Raw genomic sequence first — 21710 nt, 5'->3', positions numbered from 1 at the left:
TTTTAATTATAAAAATTGGGCTCAATTGATTTGAAATTTGATTAACATATTTTGTTTCCTAAACAGAAATTGATAGCATTTAAATTTTAAACAACTTTGCCCTAAAATAAATGCATGTATGTATTTAAGGATTTGATTTTATCTTTAATTCTATGGAAATGGATCCTAATCCCTGCATTTGAAAACAAACTTGAATTTAAAACCAAGGTTTTAAGGTTACCACTGCTTCAACGCACGAACAAATATGTCAGACTATCTTCCAGACGAGGCGATCATCGAAATTCTCTCCGGATTGCCGGTGAAGTCGCTCCTCAAATTCAGGTGCGTTTCCAAGGCATGGCGGTCTCTAATCTCCAGCCCCTTCCTCATCGCCAACCACCTCAATCTCTCTCTTTCCAATCCCCAATACCCACCCTACCTTCTTTTCCACCATTTCGACGACCAACTCCAGAAAGAGCGCTTCGCTCTCCATTCTCCGGATGACCCATTTCCTCACAATCAATCTGGGGAGGAAGAGGAAGAAATAGAAGAGAATGGGGATTTCTTTACTTACCCATCAGGTTTCATAGAATTGCAATCCCCACGCGAAAGCACCAAGCTCAGCTTGGTTAATTCATGCGGCGGCCTTGTTTGTTTAGCCTGCGGTTTTTTGGAACTCAAGAATAGTTATATTATCTGGAACCCATGTATCCAAAAATCCATATCCGTTCCGGAGCCTAATATTGGATTAAAATCCGACCCGCTTCTCCATCTTCTTGGCTTTGGGTATGACTCCAAGAACGATGATTACAAATTGGTGAGGCTTGTGTAATCCCTTAATTGCGGGTGGTACGCTCCGCCCCTGGTGGAGATTTATACGCTTCGATTGGGCGCATGGCGCTCTGTTAAGGCCCCTGGTCCTCCCTACTTCATCAGTGCTCTGTACTTATCGAATTGGTCCTTGCCGATTTTTTTGAATGGGTCACTCCACTGGTTTGGATTCACTCCACAGCACCAGGGTACGATTCGCCGTAATGTGATCGTGACGTTCGATATGGAGGATGAGGTATTTGGTGAAATGGCTATGCCTAAGAGTTTGGAAAGGGTGGATAATGTGTACTTCTTTGTTGGGTTATTTGATGGGTTGCTTGCGGTTCTCCCTCGCGCCAGCGCGAGCGAGCTTCACTCCTTGTGGGTGATGAAAAAGTATGGGGTACAGGAATCTTGGACCAAGCTGTTTCATATTGAAACTGGGGAAGGATTTTAGAGGGTGATAGGCTTTACAAAGAATGGTGAAGTTCTACTGACCAAGGATGAACAGATGTTTTCTTACGAACCTAGTAGCCAACGAACCTTGGATCTTTGCATTTGGGGCGAAACAGGGTTGTTTGGTTTGGATACTTATGTGGAGAGCCTTGTTCTACTGAATGTAGCAGACGAAGATCTGGGAAGGCAGGGGAACTCGTCTGCTGGTAGTTAGCGCATAAGGAATAGCAAGTAATGGCGAGATACTTGATGTTAGTTTTACATTGTAGTTGTGTACGGTTTTTTCAGTTAGTGTGCTTAGTATAAAACTGTGGATATTGAGCCGAAAGTACATTTAATTCTTTCCAATGCCACTTTTTATTCACTTTGTTTTAGGTTCTTAGCTCAAGTTAATCATGTGCGTCTATTATCCTCTGACCAAAACAAAGTTCCACTAGAGCAGTAACATGTACTGTGATGTTTTTCTACTTCCACCTAATGGTTGATACTGCTTATTGTTTGTTTACTTGGGTAATTGGGGGTAGAGTGGGGTTTTTTTGTTTTGTCTTTTGGGTGATGGGATGAAGGTGAGGCTAAGTTAGTTGCAGCACCAGGGAGGTTTAGTCCCGATATTTCTGTGTGTTTTATGGTTGTGTTGATTGTTTTGATACTTGAGAGTTATCTTAGATTCTTTTTTGTGTAAGCGCATGCTTGCTGAATGCATTATGTGCATGTGGGCATGCTTCTATAACTATAATAGTCTATGTTCCAAGGGCCAGTACCTGTTGGGCTGAATTCTCAAAACCATGCTTGTTCAATGTCTTTGTACATTTAGTAATAAAAGTGTATGAACTTAATGCATTATCTCATGTGGTGAAAGATGGTTTCATGAATACTTATCAAAAAGAAATATGGTTTTATGAATACGTTTGAAAATATTAGAGTCATTAGCTCTCTAGTGTTGTTTTGCTCGTTCTCTTTCCGTGGTTCCTTTCAATTTTATATCCTATTGGCTTAGGCCTTGTTTAGTTTCTGAGAAAATTTGGGAAACTATAAGAAAAGGAATGAAATTCAATAACTTCCTCAACCTTAATCTTCCATTTTCCATGGCCATATCTGGCGTTAAACCACTCCTAAGTTTGGAATGTAAACTTTTTTTTTTTTTTCTTTCTTTTCCCTTATTTTCCTGGAAGCCAAACAATGATTTTCCTTTTGGGTGCTTAGATTATAATCAAGATTCTTCAGTGTATGGCTCAACAACACCGACGGTTTGCCAATTTTAGTTGTTTTTTCTTTTCAATTAAGGCATTTTAGCTTGAACTTTTGTGAAAAAGTTAGGCGTTCTGTGGCAATTGGACCTCGAGTTTGCTCAATTTCTATCTTAAGAATTTGTAAGGGCTTTGAGTTCTGTAACTTATTCGAAAGGCTGCTTTGGTAGATAAGGAGAAAGTTATATGTAAATTGGAAAATGCTTCTGATCTTCATCGAATGAACCCATCTTTTGAAATCTTTTCGACTCAAGACAAGAAAAGATTATAATGAATTTCAACTTTAGCTTTTGACATTGAACTGCTTGGTCCTTTGTTCTCTGCATGTGTTGGTGACAATTCTAGCTAGGCCACTTTCTTTCTATCACCTTGTTGATAAGGTGGGGAGATATTATTGGTTATTAGTTGTCGGTTTCTAAGAGATCATTTAATAGGCCACTTCTCTGTTCAATAGGCTGCTCTGGTGTGTATTTTTATTTCTTGCAGGTATTCTATTTGTTCTTTTACTAGGGAGGATTTTAAACGCATTTTGGAGTAAGAATTATGTGAAATCCAATTTATTAAGAACTAGAGTGGTAACTATGTGTTTCTTGGCTTGTAGTTCTGCATTTTCTTGTCCCACAAATGTGATCCATTTTGTGTAACGATTTCTTATGGTACCTCAATAGTATGGTCCTACATATATTTATGGGTTTTCATTTATGAAAGGGGGACCCTGAAGAATTTCTTCTGTTGCCCATCACAAACTAAAGTGAATCATGTTTGGCACTTTTAGTGTTGATTACTGCCATATGCTTTGTGATGCCATTTCATCGACCTTGAATTTCATTTTGCAGATTGTATTCCAAGATAAAAGCCAATCTCAATATGCTAACTGTTGAATTTAGGAACTCAACCACACTGCTGTTGAAGGCAAAAAAAGGAAGAAAAAAAAAATCATGTTCCCCAGAGCTGTGGGTTCGTTTGGTAAACGATTTCGTTTCAGTTTCGGTTCGATACCGTAGCAAAAATTGATTGATGTGAAAAAAAGTCAAAATGTTTTTTTTTTTTTTTTAAAGTGAAAAAGTAAGAATGTTTGGCATGGAAAAATTAAAAAAAAAAATTGTTTGTAGTGATTTTTTTATTTGAATAATAATAAAAAATGATTGATGTGATATAAAAAGTAAGAGCATGTTGAAAAAATTAAAAAAAAAAAAAGGAGATGAATAAAGTTGTGCCGAAATCATGCCAAAACCGTTTATCAAATGGACCAATACTCTTAAGTCAAAAATATGTTTGGGTTTGCAGGCTTATGATGTTGCCCTGCATAATATTACTTGGAGTTAGACTAATTAGATACATTTTTTAGAGATAAGACTATTCCTAGAAACTTCTTTTCAGTTAGAACTTAGCTCTACTCTTCACATGAGGATAGCTTACACAATATTCAGTTTTCCTGCTATTATGTGATCGCTAGAATCTGTATTATTGAATGATAAATATGTGGTGTTCTCTCCTGTTTCTTTAAGATTTGAGTCTTGCAAGATTTCAGTATAAATTTACTTTCTTAGTTTGCTATTGAGGTTTTGTAACTCAAATCTCTTGAGGGCATTTTTTTTTTTTTTTTTGGCAGCCCCTACTTGGTAACTCAATCTCAATCTCTCCAGGTCCATTTATAAATGTTTCTCCTGCTGTATCGAAGACATTGAAAGGAAATATAGATAATTTTGAAGGTTAGGCTTCGGAGTTTGGATCTTAATATTATATAATTGGGTCTTTTATATCTTCCGATGATATGATATGTTCCCTCCTAGGTATCCACCAGGGCCTTATAGGTGCTTTTGCTGGACATTGTGACAAGTTCCATCCTTTTCCAGCTTAAGAAAAGAGGTTTTCTCAGCTTTTTTTCCATTTTTTGGGGTCGAATCAGCTTTAAATCCTCTTAAATCTGTCTTTCCATTCAGGAACTTGTTATCTTTTGACATTGATCTTTAGCATTTTATCATTGAATATCTGCAATGTGTAGAATTTGCAAGTCAATTTAGAAACATTCACAGGAATTTGATTGCCAAGTTGTGTCTTCTTTTAGCCAACCATGTACTCCTCTGTTGAAGTATGAGTTTAGCCAACCACAAATAGCATATGCCTCCAAGCACTATGTACTGCGTCTGTTATATAGTCTGTTAACTTTGCAAATTAAGGTTGGCTTCAAATTGACTACTTGAATTTGAGGGAAATATTTGAGTGCAGAAGGGGCGGGGCACATTGCAACCCCAATGATAAATTGGGAGTGAAATTGCAAATATTGAAACAATGGAGGGGACTTTGCAAATAAGGTGAATGGGTGAGTTTGTGTGGTTAATGGTTGTAAGGATGGAAGTAGTTTATAAGAATGATTTAATATCACATTATTATTAAATTAGATAAATTAGAAATCCAGGGGATGTAAACAAGTATTAGGTGCATCAGCATTACCTGATTGCTCTGATTTATTTTATCATACAAAATTTAGAACATTGTACATTTGATGATGATTAAAGGTAATTTTTGTACATTCCTCAGTATCAACATTTTTTTTTTTTGTCATGTGGGCACAACATTCAACACCTAATTAATTGGAATCAAAGATGAAATTAAAGTTCTGAATCAAGAAATTGTTGAATCAATATTCAACATATCCATGCACAGAGATTTCTACATCTAGAGTAAATTCAAGCCTAAATTGGATGTGAAGCCATTATTTAAACTCATGACCTATTTTCATCAAATAAGTGTCACAATATGTGTAAAAATACAATCATACTCTTCTAATCATTTTTTTTTTTTTAATTTTTCTTTTTTTTTTTTTTTTTTAAAAAAAAAAAAAAAAAAAAAAAAAAAACTAGCACAAGGTTGGGTGGCTCACGGCAAGCGCCGAGTTTTAGGTTAGCCACGAGCCATAGGGGAGTTTGGAGGTGGCCGCAAGCCACCTGGTTTTAAAGGATGACACAAAACACAAGATGTAGACGACCTATTTCTCCTAAATAATCACATTTCTCCTTAATTAATATTTCGCGTGCGTTTGATTTGTAGCAGAAGAACGAATCTTAAACCCGTACAATAAGCATTGTAATATCAGCGATTTCACTATAAAATCACAAATATTGTGGCTTTCCAGAAATTTTTCAAAATTATCTCTACAATTTCAAGATTATATATATATATATATATATATATATATATATTCACTTTTTATCAAAAAAAAATTCAAACTAATCAATCTAATTCTATTCTTATAATTGAAAAACAAAATAATAATAATAATAATAATTTTAAAGCCTCATGGCCTTGTTGGGGGGTGGTGGTGGAGGAGGCACACCCTGAAGCAGCCCCCAATCGAGGGGAGGGTGCAAAGCCCATCCCTCCGTGAGAAGAGGAGGTAATTTATTTTTGTAAATGTTCTTTGTTTTTTATTTTTTGGTAATTTATTTTCAATAGTAGAATGGAAATTTCAGATAAAATTTGTTAGATAGCACACGTGGAAGGTTGTTAGTGAGGCTAATGTACATAGTTATACTCCCATTACATTTGAGATTGCGATTTTAAAGACTAAAAGTACGCTTTTACATCAAATCGTAAAAAATTAAAAAAATGGCGTGTTCAAATCGAAGGCAATGCATGTTTTTAAAAATGCATGATTTTTTTTTTTTTTTTTTTTATGAATAAGTGACTTTATTAGCAAACAAACCAATCAACAAAGTAACACTAATTACAAGCCTTTCTAACAGGTTGAAAACACTACCTCACATAGGCCTAACCAAACCATCTCAAAAAAACGAGAAAGAACATCCAAACTGCAGAACAGCTTGCAGACAGCAAAAAGAAACTACAAGCAAACCCAAACTACATCACCATCATGCCTCCCCAAAGGCCGAAACAACCCTCACATAGGACTAAACTCTATCAACAAACCAAAACAAACACCACAAAACTTCAAAACAACTTACAATAGCAAATCTGCAGGTAAGTTCCACAAAGAGGCTAAGACCAAATTATCTCTTGTCTTAGGAAATTTCCCTTTTCAGCTATTCTAGTTCTCACTTCCCAACGAACTTTCTTCAAGATCTGCTCCTCAGTGCTAGGCTGACCAGAGTGCTTGATTTCATTCCTTGTGCGTCATAAGTTGTAAATTACAAAACCTAAAACAAGGCGGCAGAGGAGACCTTTGAGAGCCTTATTCCCCCTTTTGCTGATTCCTAGCTACAAGACCTCATCCCAGATAACAGGAGGATTGGTTACTTGACAAAGATGCATACAAAACTTCCAAATTCAATAACTGAAACTACATTCAAAAAACAAATGATCACTGCTTTCCATTTGATTATGACTGAGAAAACACTTAACCTCACCTTTATATCCCCACTTAATCAAACGATCCCCTATGAGAAGCATATCTTGCATAGCAAGCCACAAAATGAAAGCATGCTTGGGAATAGTATGTGGAAACCATACCAACTTCCACCAAGCAGCCTCATCCTTCTTTGCTCTAAGAAATTCCCAAGTTTCTAAGCTAACATAGGTGCCTTTCCTAGAGACAGTCCACAAAGGTTTATCATGAGGACCAAAACTTGTCTCATGAAGCCTAGCTTGAATCTCAACAAGAGCCTCATACCTGGCTGGTCTCCAGAACCAGTCTCCATTAAGAATGACAGAAGAAAGCTTAGCCTTCACACTACTATGGGCATCATAGATAGCCCTGTGCCCAAAAACCTCAAACAAAATGCCAGAAGGATGCCAAGAATCCAGCCAAAGAAAAATATTCTCCTCATTACCAATAAAAATGCATGATTTTTAAAGCAAAACTATGATTTTATCAAACATTTAACTTTGTTTTTAAAAATCGCTATTTTTAACTTGATTTATGTTATGTTGTAAAGTCAGAGAATTTGAATATTTTCCACCTTACTTTAATCTAGCATAGGCTAATGATATTTATAAGCGGGAGCGTTACAATTCAAATATATAAACTCTCTTTGAGATAAGAGATAATCTCTTTAAGATAAGAGATAATGTAATCTATCTATAGAGTTTCAAATATGTAATTTATCCTAATCTAAAATACAGCTTGTTATCTTGAGTTTGTTGGGATAAGACTGGAAATTATCTTATGAGCAGATATTGTAGGGCACCAATTGTATTTCGGTAGAGGGTGGGATCCGAAAATATCTCACCATCAAATGCAGATAAAATAATTGAAGTAGACATTGGAGTGCAAACAGGTTTTGCATCAGCCATTTTTGTTCTCTATAAAATGTCTAGCATATAACGATGCTGAGAGAAATGAACACCATCTAGTAGCCGTGAGACCTCAATGCGAAGAAAAAAATTTAACTCACCCAAATCTTTTATTGCAAACTTAGATGCCATGCTACGGAGTAAATTATCAATTTCTGATGCAACTGAGCTTGTGATAATTATGTCATCAACATATATAAGAACATATATAGTACAAGTAGCAGATTTATATATGAATAGAGAGGTATTTGATTTTGAAGCCCTAAAACCAAACTCTAGTAATTTATTGCTCAATCTGGAGAACCAGGCCCGTGGTGCCTGTTTGAGACCATAGAGGGCTTTCTTAAGACAACAAACGTGGTTGGGAAACTGAGGGTGGGCATGACTAGGGGGTTGTGACATGTAAACTTCCTCAGATAAATTACCATGTAGAAAGACATTTTGAATATCAATTTGCCTAAGTGACCAACCAAATGAAATTGCAATAGACAATACCAAACGTACCGTTGTTGGTTTAATTACCTGGCTGTAGGTCTCTGAGTACTCGATTCCAGCTTGTTGTTGAAATTCTTTTGCCACTAATCGTGCCTTGTAGCGATCAACTGAACCATCCGCTTTCCTTTTTATACGAAATACCCATTTGCATCCAACTAAATGCTTGGCAGTAGAAACAGGAACTAAACACCAAGTATTATTTTGTAAGAGTGCATCAAACTCAGAATTCATAGCCGTTCTCCAATGAGCATCCATGGAGGCTTGTGTATAGCATGTGAGTTTTGAAACATTGAGAGCTCTATCAGCTATGAGAGCATGTGGGGATGAGTATTTTGTGGAACCATCAGAGAAGGGCTTTGGTTTGGTAATATTATTTTTTGCTCGTGTGAGCATTGGATGGTTGTTTACTGGTACAACTGGTATAGGGATATCTGGGTTAGTTTCGGCAATTGGAGAAGAAGATGAAGATATGTGATGGAGGGGCTATTGAGCAGGGGACAAGGGCACGTAAGGCGTTGGGATTTGTTGAGGAGAGAATATTGGGCACGTGAGTTGGTGTAGTTTGTGGCGTGGGCTGTGCAGAAGGATAAGTCACGGATTGGTTGGAGGGAGGAATGGATGGGCACACGGTTTGGACTCTAGTTGAGGGGTTATTTTCGTGTGTAGGTGGGAGTGGGACTCTAGCTAGAGGATTATTACCTTCTACGGGTGGGATTCTAACTGTAGGGGTATTGCCGTGTATGGGTGGGATTATAGATTGGAGGGGTATTGCATGAGGGTAGGTGTCAGACGTAGGAGATAGAGGTTGTTGGATAATAATAGGATTTGTTGGGTAGAGATGGGTATTATCTGGAGGATTTTGTGTTTCAATGGATAAAGGAGTTTGGAGGGGAAATATGTTTTCTTCGAAAACAACGTCTCTAGATATGTAAAGACGACTAGTTTTGAGGTTGAGACACTGATAACCCTTATGACGTATACTATAACCCAAAAAAATACATTACACAGATCGAGGTTGCAGTTTATGAGAATTATATGGACGAAGATTTGGCCAACAAGCACACCCAAAAATACATAAAAAATGTGTAATCCGGAGAATCTTTGAATAAAATTTCATAAGGAGATGAATTTTTCAAAAGAGGTGTGGACATGCGATTTATGAAATAACATGCAGTTTGAAAAGTTTGTTCCCAATATTCAAATGGAACATAAGCATGAGAGGGTAGAGCTAATCCAGTTTCGACTATGTGACGGTGTTTGCGCTCGACGGCACCATTTTGTTGGTGTGTGTGTGGACAAGAGAGACAATGAGAAATACCCAAATTTGTGAGAATTTTGTTGAGGGAGCGATATTCGCCTCCCCAATCAGATTGAATGGTTTTTATTTTTGAGTTAAAATACCGTTCAACATATTTTTGGAATTTTAGAAAAATAGAGCAAACATCACTTTTGTGAGATATTGGAAATAGCCACGTATAACGACTATAGGCATCTAAAAATGAAACATAAAATTTATTGCCATTTGTGGAAAACATAGGAGCTGGTCCCCAAACATCAGTGTAAATCAATTCAAGAGGATGATTAACATGTGCTGAGGACAAAGAAAAATGAAGTTGTTTGCTTTTTCACATGTGACAAGCAGAGCATGTCAAAGGCTGATTATTTGAAGAAACTGGTAAATTAAATCTAGACAAAACATTTAAACAAATGTGAAAAGTTGGATGCCCAAGCCGTGCATGCCAATTTTGAGGAGACGTGCGTTCCCCAACATGAGCAGATGCAGTTTTGTGCGACACAGAGGATAAATGAGACTGGATTGCGGATTGAGAGACATATGGAGGTGGACGACTAGGAGAGACCTTGACTGGGAGTTTATATAGCCCATGATCATTTAGGCCTTGAAGAAGAATTTTCCCCGGCCCCTGTTCCTTTTCAAAAAAAATACCAAGGATGAAACTCAATGAAAGTATTGGTTTCAATAATGAATTTATGAACAAATAGTAAATTTTTTGTGATGGATGGAACATGTAAAACATTTTGCAACATAAAAAGATGCATTAGGAGAGGAAAGAAGGGTGTCACCCGAGTTTTGAATGGTTAAACCCGTACCATTACCCATATGGACTAGGTCAGATTCTGTATATTTCATGGATCGGTGGTTGAGATTATTAAAATCGGATGTGAGGTGATGGGTGGCGCTGGAATCGGGGTACCAATTTTGGTCTAGGCCGCCTGATGGAGCGGAGAAGTTGGCTTGCATGAGGGGATGAGGCTCTCGGGTGGTGATATGCTTTTCATAGCGTTGGTAGCAATCAATTGCAACATGACCTAGACGATTACAAATCTGGCAAAGAGGACGTGTGGATGAGGATCCACGGTTGTAGGAGCCACGATAGCATCCACGGTGGAGGGAGGAGCCACGGCCGGAGTTGTTGAAGTAGCCTCCACAGCTGCCACGGCCACCACGGTGAGGTGGGTTTGGGGAAGCAAAATGCATGGCTGCCATTGATGAAGGCAGTAGGTATTGACGTGAGGGGAAGAAAAAAAACATAGGATAAAAAATTGCGGAAGGAGAGAAAAATTGACATTAGTCTTTTGGTAGCTTTGATACCATGTAAAGTTAGAGAATTTGAATATTTTTCACCTTACTTTAATCTATTATAGGCTAATGATATTTATAATCTGGAGCGTTACAATTCAAATATATAAACTCTCTTTGAGATAAGAGATAATCTCTTTAAGATAAGAAATAATGTAATCTATCTATAGAGTTTCAAATATGTAATTTATCCCAATCTAAAATTCGGCTTGTTATCTTGAGTCTGTTGGGATAAGACTGAAAATTATCTTATGAGAGTATTTATCCTTTACATATGTATACAACATATAGCATTGCTCTTCTTTAAAGATGTATTCTTATTAAAACAGAAAAACTTTCAATTGGGACAATATCTCCCACCCAAATTATCAAAAAAATTGCCAATGTCCCCCAAGACCAATAAAAAGATAAAAATGACCTTAAATTTTTTATCAATTAGACAAAAATATCCATATAAATTAGAAAAATAATAATAATTTTTTTCTTAAAAAAAAACGATTTTTTTTTAAAAAAAAAAAAATTCCAATCCTTTTTTTTTATTATTATTTTTTTTTAATTTTTAGTTTTAGTTTTTTTTTTTTTAATTTTATTAAGTGTATTTTCATCATTAGAAAGAATATTGACAATTTTTAGTAGTTTAGAAAAACATTGTTGCAATTAAAAGTTTAATACAGACATTGACAATTGAGTGATAATTTAAACAAAGACAACTCCAACTACAACTAGAATACTAGAGAGTTGGAATATGATGAGAATTGCTACACTTACAAACATTTTCACAAACACAATTGTACAAGCTAATGTGGCTCAGCGACGTTGGCTTGTTTTAATTAAATAAAAACTATAGAAACAGGGACCTACAGACCTATTGACGAGCTTCATTTCTTATGGAAGCAAGCTTTGTCAGAATGCTAAAATTGATTTAACGTGAAAGCTATGTAGGAAGAGGCCATTTTTATAAGAACAAAAAAAAAAAAAACCTGCAGACCATTTCAAGCTCCATCTTCAAGCTCGACGAAGGTCCATTTTAAGACGCTCTACTTGAAGAGCTCCATCTCAAAAAACGAGTACGACACAGAAAGCGATTTTCAGAAGAAAAAAAAAAAAAAAAGCAGAAAGCTTTCTAACCCAACAATGTTTGGATAAGCATCAAGTGAGTTTCCTTTCTTACCCAAAGAAACATTTTGTGAGCTCCTTCTGGACCTTCTATATGGGCTTTAAAAGTTGAGTTTTTGCTGAAGTCTTGAGCTTCTGCGCAAAATCATTGTTCACACGGTCTTGAAAAGGTCAAGTAGTCTTGGAACAGAGGCTGTTTAGAAAAAAAAAAAAAAAAAAAAAAAAAAAAAAAAAAAAGCGCTTGGAACAGAGGATTTTTGAACCATCTCTCTTTGAGAAAAAAACATAACCTCCCATATAGAATCACGCTGTATTTCTTTTCTTAGGTATAGTGCTCATGTCTCTTGTGTATATATATAATTGAAAAGTGAATACTTTAAACTAATTGACTGCTAATAAAATTTGGTATGTGCAAGACATTTCTGGAACAAAGTTGGTTTTTTGTGGATTGAAGAAGGCATAGGAACGTGTAGACGTCATTTCTTATCTAAAGAAAGCACCTGCCTAATCCTTTTGCCTAGGTCATTATCTAGTATTTTGTCACAATTTGAAGAGTTTGGCTCATGGTGCTCCATGCCACTCTTTTCTAAATTCTAAGTTAATTGAGGTACTTTTTATGTAAACATATTTTGGTAATTTTTCTCAATGATACATTCCTAGCCATAGAAAAAAGTTTTTTTTTTTTTTTTTAAATCACATTCTTTGATTTTTGTTTCCTTTTGCAGAGGGGATTTTTTAGCACAAAAGTTGAAGTGTGAACTTATCTCCATCCAATCAAGGTCTCTTATAATTTGTGAAATTGAGACTAAGGGCAATGGTCATAGTGGGCAATGATGAAGCTCTTGGACCTCCTCTTGGCTCTCCAATTGGTTAGTTAAACACATAATTTCTACTTGTTAAACTATGTTAATTATGTCCTCTTAACTTTTTTTTTAATAATTTAGATGTGGATGATAGTGAGGACAGTGATAACGAGGACAATGATAATGAGAACAGTGATGGGCTAGAGGAAATTATTCATGGAAATCAAATGGTTGGAGAACCGAGAGTTGATATGATGTTTGATTCTGAAGAAGAGGTTATAGCATATTATAAGCAGTATGCCAAGCAAGTTGGTTTTGGAGTGACAAGAAGAACCTCTAAAATTGGAGATGATGGAAAGTTAAGATATTTCACAATTGCATGTGTCCGTGAGGGCAAGTCAAGAAGCAAATCATCTAATATTGTTAGGCCAAAACCAATGGAGAAAATGGGGTGCAAGGCGAAGATCAATGCAAAGTTAACTACCAATGGAAGGTTTACATTGTCTACCGTCGTGCTTGAAGACACTCATGTTGTAAGCCCATCCTAGGCAAGATATTTTACATGCAATTAAATTTTAAATGCTCGTGTGAAAAGACGACTTAAAGTAATGGATAAAGCTGGAGTCCGTCCAAGTAAAAACTACAAAGATCTTGTTGTTGAAGCTAGTGGATATGAGAATCTTCCATTTGGAGAGAAAGATTGTCGAAATTACATTAATAAAGTAAGGAATAAGTTGCTTGGAGAAGGAGATGCTGAAGCATTGCGGAACTATTTCATGAGAATGCAAGAAAATGACAGCTTCTTCTATGTCATAGACCTCGATGAAGAAAGCCGTTTGAGAAACGTGTTTTGGGCAAATGCACGAAGTAGAGCAGCATATGAGTCTTTTGAAGATATCATAACATTTGACACTACATACTTGACTAATAAATACAAGATGCCTTTTGCATCTTTTGTTAGAGTGAATCATTATGGCCAATCCGTACTTTTTGGGTGTGGATTACTATCAAATGAGAATATCGATACTTTTGTGTGGTTGTTCGAAGCATGGTTGAAATGCATGTCAAGAAGAGCTCATAATGCAATTATAACTGATCAAGATAGAGCTATGCAAGCTGCAATTGCAAGAGTGTTTCCAAGAGCAAAACATAGATTTTGTTTATGGCATATCATGAGCAAGTTTCCACACAAACTTGGATCACACTCTCAATATGAAAACTTTAAGGGTGCTCTATTAAATTGTGTATACGACTCTTTGAATTATGATGAATTTGAAAAAAGATGGCAACAAGTAGTTGAGAGTTACAATCTTAAAGAAAATGGTTTTGTCAGTTATATGGTGAACAGTATCAATGGATACCAGCATATGTGAAAGATACATTTTGGGCCGGAATGTCTACTACACAGCGAAGTGAGAGTATGAATGCCTTTTTTTGATGGTTATGTAGGGCCAAGTACCCCGTTAAAGAAATTTGTTGGAGATTATGATAATGCTTTAATGATAATGGTTGAGAACAAGCGTCTAGCTTATTTTGGTTTGTTTAATAAAATGATTCCACTTATTACTCTCCATTCTATTGAGCATCAACTTCAAGGTATTTTCACCAATGAAAATTTCAAAGAAGTTCAAAAAGAGTTTAGGGTATTCATGATGTGTTTGCCATTCCCACTGAAATGCGAAGGTGCGATTTCTACATATGAAGTTGATGATTGTATAAGAGTTAATGATGACTTCACAAAACAAGTAAGGTATTGTGTTTACTTTAATGACAAGGAATGTGAGGTGAAATGCACTTGTAGATTGTTTGAATTGAGAGGAATAATGTGTAGACATGCCCTTATTGTTCTAACCTTGATAAAAGGTGTGAAAGAGTTGCCATCCAAATATATTCTTAAACAATGGAAGAAGGTCTTGAAACAAAAATATACCATCGTTAAAAGTAGTTATGACGACTTGAGCGGCAACCCTGAAGCACAAAAATATGAAGGTTTGTGCAATGATTTTTCTGAAGTAGCATTGATCGAATCAAAAGATAATGAAATTTATATGACGGTGAAAACTTGTGTACTAAAGTTAAAAGGGGAATTGTTTTACAATGGGTCAAGGGGTGAAAGCAGTCTAAGTACTCCACCTTCTCATCACCTTCCAGGTGCATATTCTATTTTGTAATGAAGCAATTGATGGGAGGTCTAAAAAATGTAATAAGTTGCGGAGTCCTTTAGTTGCAAAAAGTAAAGGGAGGCTACGGTCAACACGAAGGCAGTCTGTTGGAGAAAAGGTTGTTAGAAAGTTAAAATTAAAGAAGATACAATAAAAGGAAAAAAAAAAAAGTTAGGATTAAAGAATGGACAACGGAAGAAAGGACAAAAGCAAGTTGCTTGTTTCTCTTTATTTTATAGGTATATCTTATTACTTGTTTCTCATTATTTTATTTTTATATCTTATTGCTTGTTTTTGTCATATCTTTTTGAAAGACTTCCCAAGCAACAAAAGAAGTTGAAGTGAATTTAAATGAATCCATCTTGCCTTCTGTAGCTGCTTCACAACATGATTGTATAAGTGGAACTCAATAAAGTATAGTTACTCAGGTATAATTTATGTTTCTCAGCCATCTTGCCTCATTTCTCTCATGAAATACAAGCTTTTATTTATTTATTAATATGTTTGCTAGACTGAGAGATGAAATGAGCAAAGGGATAATGTAGCATTTTCGATTCCTCTATAGATGAGACAATGACAACCATGAGGTCAATATTCTGCCCTATAAATTCATTTTACAAATAGCTAAATTAATCATATGAGTTTGTATTATCTTCAAAAGACTGTTTATGGGGTTTCTTACCATTAAAAAGGCACATTGCTTTCACTACCATATTTAATTGTTTTTGAAATGACTTTTATGTAATAGTTTCTTAATGGATGTTATGTAATACTTTCAGGTTTCATATTTTGGACTGTGCTAATTTAGTTTATCACTCTGGAGTAGGTTACTTTTTGTGGGGTTGATGGTTTTTTGGGGTTTATGGTTATCGCCTTGAGCAATTTCCAGATATGTGGTTGATGGTTTTTTGAAAAGATGCTAAATAAGCTGTGGTTGACTGCTCTGACGTGCTAGTAAGTCCATTTCAGCTCTTCTTTATATTTTCATTTCACTTTTAGAATTGATCAAGGTTCATTTAACTTTTTATTGAATCTGAATGATATTGGTTTTGCAGTAAAAAGGGCCACTTCAGTGACATTGGTGCTGGCTTTGCAATGGTCTTTTTGTTGATACTGGAGAGGTTGCAGTCAAAATGGTCATTTCAAATTTTGTTAGTTGACATGCGTTTTAGTAGTTGATTAGTACCCAATACTCTTGAGTCAGCTGCTAGACATGATTTTGCTCACCTTGTATTTGTTGAATTCCAAGAGAATGAATTTATGAAAATGAACTGTATTTTATAATTTGTATGGATTCTACAAGAATAGCTATACAAAAAGGTTTATTTGATAATACTCTTTTTTGTAGAAACCATGTTTTTGTCTCAAACATGGTTGCATTTTTCTTAACATCTTTCGGCATTACAATCATGTTATTGTCTCAAATGCCTTAAGTTTGCCTAGTCCCTTTAAGGAGCTTTGTGTAGGGTCACCTCCACAGCTTAATGGATTTAACCAAAGAAATAGCTCCAAAGGCCATGTACAACCAAGATGCTCACCACTTTTCTCACTAAAATTAGAGCATGGATAACCATAACCATATCATGTGTTTAGCCATGGAGGTATAACAAATTAAACAAGATAGTCTTCTACTTGTATTCTTTCCACTGCTGAAGTTTGTCTATTGAAATAGAGAGTTGTATACATTGATGAATCAAACACAGAAAAAGCAACTTGAAGTTGGCAGACTTACATATCACAAAGAAGCAAATTGAAAGATACATGAGGAAAAAGCCAAACAAAAACAACATTTCATTGGTGACATTTTTAATTATACAACAAAAACTCTAATTTTTTGTTTAGTATACAACAAAAACTTAAAACGGCCTCCTTAAACAGCTCCACCCCGCTTGAATTTCTTGGGCAAGCCCTCAAATTTCTTGATTAAAGCCTTGATCACAAGAAGGGCAAAAACTTCCTCCCTCAGCAAGCTTGAATTGCAGCCTGCATTGGTAGCACCAATGGAAGTCAAGAAAAAAAAAAAAAAAAAAAAATCAGACGAAGTCAAGGGAAAAATAGAGAAAAGAGACAAATCTGGTTTTGTTTGAATGAGGGAATTTATGTTTTTTCTCAAAGAGAGATGGTTCAAAAAGCCTTTGTTCCAAGCTTCTTTTTTTTTTTTTTTTTTTTTTTTTTTTTTTTTTTTCTAAAAATCACTTTTTGCGTTGTACTCGTTTTTTGATATGGAGCTCTTCAAGTAGAGCGTCTAAAAATGGAGCTTCGTGGAGCTTGAAGATGGAGCTTGAAATGGTCTGCAGGTTTTTTTTTTTTTTTTTCTTCTAAAAATGGCTTCTTCCTACACAACTTTCACGTCAAATCAATGTTAACATTTTGACAAAACTTGCTTCCACAGGAAATGAAGCTCGTCAATAGGTCAGTTGGTCCCCGTTTCTATAGTTTTTATTTAATTAAAACAAGCCAACGTGGCTGAGCCACATCAGCTTGTACAATTGTGTTTGTGAGAATGTTTGTAAGTGTAGCAATTCTCATCACCCAATGCGAGCCACTGCTTCAACGCACGAACGACATGTCGGAGTATCTCCCAGACAAGGTGATCATCGAAATTCTCTCAAGATTGCCGGTGAAGTCGGTCATCAAATTCAGGTGCGTTTCCAAGACATGGCCGTCTCTAATCTCCAGCCCCTTCCTCATCGCCAACCACCTCAATTGATTTCTTTCCGATCCCCAATACCAACCCTACCTTATTTTCCACCGTTTCGATGATCAACTCCGGAAAGAGGGCTTCACCCTCCATTCTCTGGATGACCCATTTCCTCAAAATCAATCTCGGGAGGAAGAGGATGGAATAGAAGAGAATGGGGGTTTCTTTCTGTACCCATCAAGTTTCATAGAATTGTATTCCCCACGCCCGAGCACCAAGCTCCGCTTAGTTAATTCATGCGGCGGCCTTGTTTGTTTAGCCTGCGGTTTTCTGGAATGCCACACTAGCTTTATTTTTTGGAACCCTTGTATCCCAAAAGCCATATCCGTTCTGGAGCCTAGTATTGAGTTAAAACCTTACTCGCTTCGGCTTGTCCACCATCTTGGCCTTGGGTATGACTCCAAGAACGATGATTACAAATTGGTGAGGCTTGTGTATTCCCTAAGTAACAGGGACGACACTCCGCCCATGTGGAGATTTATACACTTTGATCAGGCGCATGGCACTCTGTTAAGGCCCTTGGTCCCCCCTAATTCATCAATACTCGGTACATATTGAATTGGTTCTTGCTGGTTTTCTTGAACGGGTCATTCCCCGGTTCAGATTCACTCCACCGCACCAGCATGCGATTTGCCACGATGTGATCTTGACGTTCAATATGGAGGATGAGGTATTTGGTGAAATGGCTATGCCTAAGAGTTTGGAAAAGGTGGATAATTTGGGATTCTTTGTTGAGTTGTTTGATTGGTTGCTTGCGGTTCTCCCTTTCGCTAGCCCGACAGAGCTTCACAAGGACTTGTGGGTGATGAAAAAGTCTGGCATACAAGAATCTTGGACCAAGCTGTTTCATATTGAAACTAGGGATGGATTTGTGAGGGTGATAGGCTTTACAAAGAATGGTGAAGTTCTACTGACCAAGTATGGACAGATGTTTTCTTACGAACCTAGTAGCCAACGAACCTTGGATCTTCTCATTTGTGGCGAAATAGGGTTGTTTCGTTTGGAAACTTATGTGGAGAGCCTTGCTTTATTGAATGTACACTAATCAATTCCAACAAGCACTCAATAGTATTTTGTTTTCACCCACACCCACCCTTTTATATAAGGAGACAAAATGCTTACTGGAGCCTGGAGAAAGCAATAAGTTGTACACTGTAAAAGCTTCCCAAATTGCGAAAATGCACAAGCACTAAACTCCATCTAACATTCAACTATAACTCAACTTCTTTTGAAACTGCTAAAAGGTTTCTTTCTTTTGTTAAAACTGTAGATGAATCTTGCTGTTCATTGCACGGTCAATCTTGAGCAACACACACCTAACAAAATAAGTAATTGTGAGGGGTGCTGCTGGGAGGCATCAATGATGTTTAAGTTAGCAAGAAGAATTGTTTGTTCAGTGAGTAAGAAAGAGCTATAAGTATTGTAATAAAAATGGTCATACCAATGTACCTGAATTAGTCAGTGTTGCCCATTGATGGAACACATCCATGGCCGAGTGTGACGTCGAATTCTTTGCCTATTGACAGGTTGTGGGTGTTATTAGATGTCATAGCATATTACAGGCATTCCCAAATTCTCCTTCGAGAATAATGGGACGATTAGGATAAAATCTAAAGGAAACTATCTACTACGCTTTATACTTTCCCTATGCACGCCGCTTATCTCTACCACCTACAGTACTAACGCTTTCAAAAAGACCAGCACCCGAAGTCCACCATTTTTGTTGCCTCTCTAGCACCCTAAGTGGAGAGGCAACAAACTTCACGTTTTTGGAAGCAAATTAAATCATTGCATAAATTTTACTTTATCCCTTATACTTTCCCTTTGCATTCTGTTTATCTCTACCACCTACAGTACTAACGCTTTCAAAAAGACCAGCACCCGAAGTCCTTCATTTTTCTGTTGTCTCTCCAACACCCAAGTCCTCAAAGCCACAAGCCTAAAACTCACCCTACCGAGGGTTACATCAGGTTTTAAATTCGACAAGAATGATTTTGGAACCATAGCAGCTAATCTGCCCGGGGCACTTAATCCAGACTTTGATTTAATGGTAAATTGTGTCCTGCTTTTCTTTCTTTTTTGCCCCCATGGGTGTCGCTGGCCATCCCTAAGGGCAAGATGGGGGTGGCTATCCAAAGGGGTAGCTCGAGCCACCCCTTCCCCCCCACTCCCCCTTTTTTTCTTGTTCTATTTTTTAATATTTTTAATTTTAAAATTTTCATTTTTTTATTTTTAATTAGTATATGGACACATGTCAATTTTTTAATGTTGCTGATGTGGTTTTTCGTCAAATTTTGGACATAATTTATATGGAAGTACCATCTCCATTTTTTGCCATTATTGTCTATTGAGGTACCATCTGTGATACAAAATAAAACCGAGGAGAAAAAAAATAAAGTTGTTAAACCACAAGAGGTCAAAGGTACTTAACCCTTTGTTTTAAATACTATTTTTATTTTCTTAAGTCTTCATTTATTTATTTATTTTATTTATTTTTTTGAGTTTCTTAAATTGCTAGTGACTAACAATAAAATGGTTGGAAGGTGTGATAATAGCTTAAATGTGCACATTTTCTTTTTAATTAAAATAAGCGTTATCACAATTTGTTTAGACTAATTCTTGTATTTTGTAATGAGTTTTGAAATATTGTCCATCAATAATAGTCTTAAGCTTAAAATGAAATATTAACGCAATAAATTATGTAGAGTGGAAGTTGGAGAATTTTAGCAAGGAGAATTTTGTCGTCATCGCTCGGCCAACTACTACTTGTATTTTGCAAATGAGAACGGAGGAGTTGAATTGAAAGAAGACAAACTTAGCCTATATAAAGGTCGATTTATAATATTTTGCAAATAAACTTAGCCTATATAAAGGTAGATTTATAATATTTTGCAAATTCAGTTTTGGAGTATTAATAAAGAAAAATGCTACAAATCATTTTACTGTTCGTATGTTGTATGTCTCTGTAAAGTTATTTTGCAAATCAACAATTAAATTTGTGAAGATCATCTCAGATTGACAACAGAATGATGTGTAACATATTTTATTAATAAAATTTCGGTCTTTTACAATTACTTTATATTTATTGCTTTTGGAACAACTAAGATATTTTCTCTTCTTTTTTCGTTATTTATTTATTTATTTTTTCTATCCGGCCCGCGTGACATGCAAAAGAAATTCTGAGCATGAAGAAAATTAATATAAGATGGCAAAAATTAATGATAGAATCTAAAACATGCTCATGCATATAATTGGTAGGTATTTATATATAAGGCACTCCATATTTTTATATATAAATATAGCAATTTGTAGGACTCCTCAACACAATCCACCATTTCTTGTCTTCCCCAACCGATCAAAACACACACACACACACATATATATATATATATATATATATATAGCAGATAAAGATCCCGTGCAGAGGGCAATAAATTATTTGGGGGCCATTTAACGATGAATCAAGAAGCGATGTTGAGAGGTGCATGGCGGGCTAAGGATTGACATGTACTATTTAGACCAACCAACATCCTATTCTATGAACGAGAAAGAAATAAGCGGTCGCGATCAGATCATGTATATACTTTGTCGTTATTTTAGCCAGATCGACGGTGAGTGGAAACCAACGGTATTTGAAGGGGAGTTAGGACTGACATCTGGTACAGTACTCGGACTCCGTATGAGTCCTCATAATACGAGTATTATACATTTCGAAGTTCTAAGCAGAGGTACGTATACGTAATTAAATTATTTAAAGCTATTATTAATTTCTCAATTATATATCTTTATGCTTGTTTTAATTACGTAATTAAGTAATGGCATGTGATTTTGTTAAAATTTGATTTGCAGGTTGATGATCAGCTAGCTTCCTGCACACATTGCACAAGCTTTAGCTATACCAATGCCAGATAAACAAAGGAATAATGCATGGAATATTATTTATATAATTAAATACGCAATTAATGAACGTAAAAACAGAGTAATGGAAAAGGAAAACAGAGTAAGCAATGAGGAAGATGAAGTCTGAGTGTTTGGGGAGAAAATAATATTCTCTTGTGTATCGATCTTTACTGTAGTCTGTATACGTAC

General features: G+C 36.1%; 1 protein-coding gene and 2 pseudogenes across 1 annotated transcript; all 3 read left to right on the top strand.

Annotated features, from left to right (window-relative positions):
* The first annotated feature begins 244 nt into the window (after positions 1-244).
* On the top strand, positions 245-3393 carry LOC132181810 (F-box/kelch-repeat protein At3g06240). The gene is given in 2 exon segments (XM_059595041.2): positions 245-1496; positions 3329-3393. A coding segment is annotated over 1 exon segment (1215 nt). The 3' UTR covers positions 1460-1496; positions 3329-3393.
* Positions 3394-13366: 9973 nt separating this feature from the next.
* Positions 13367-14131, top strand: LOC132181808 (protein FAR-RED IMPAIRED RESPONSE 1 pseudogene; annotated as a pseudogene).
* Positions 14132-17486: 3355 nt separating this feature from the next.
* On the top strand, positions 17487-18666 carry LOC148585365 (F-box/kelch-repeat protein At3g06240-like; annotated as a pseudogene).
* Positions 18667-21710: the final 3044 nt, after the last annotated feature.

The sequence above is a fragment of the Corylus avellana genome, chromosome 5 (assembly GCF_965113065.1).
Source record: "Corylus avellana chromosome 5, dhCorAvel1.hap1.2, whole genome shotgun sequence".
Lineage (NCBI taxonomy): Eukaryota > Viridiplantae > Streptophyta > Magnoliopsida > Fagales > Betulaceae > Corylus > Corylus avellana.
The sequence above is the reverse complement of the archived record's forward strand: the minus strand, read 5'-3'. Positions and strand labels throughout refer to the sequence as shown.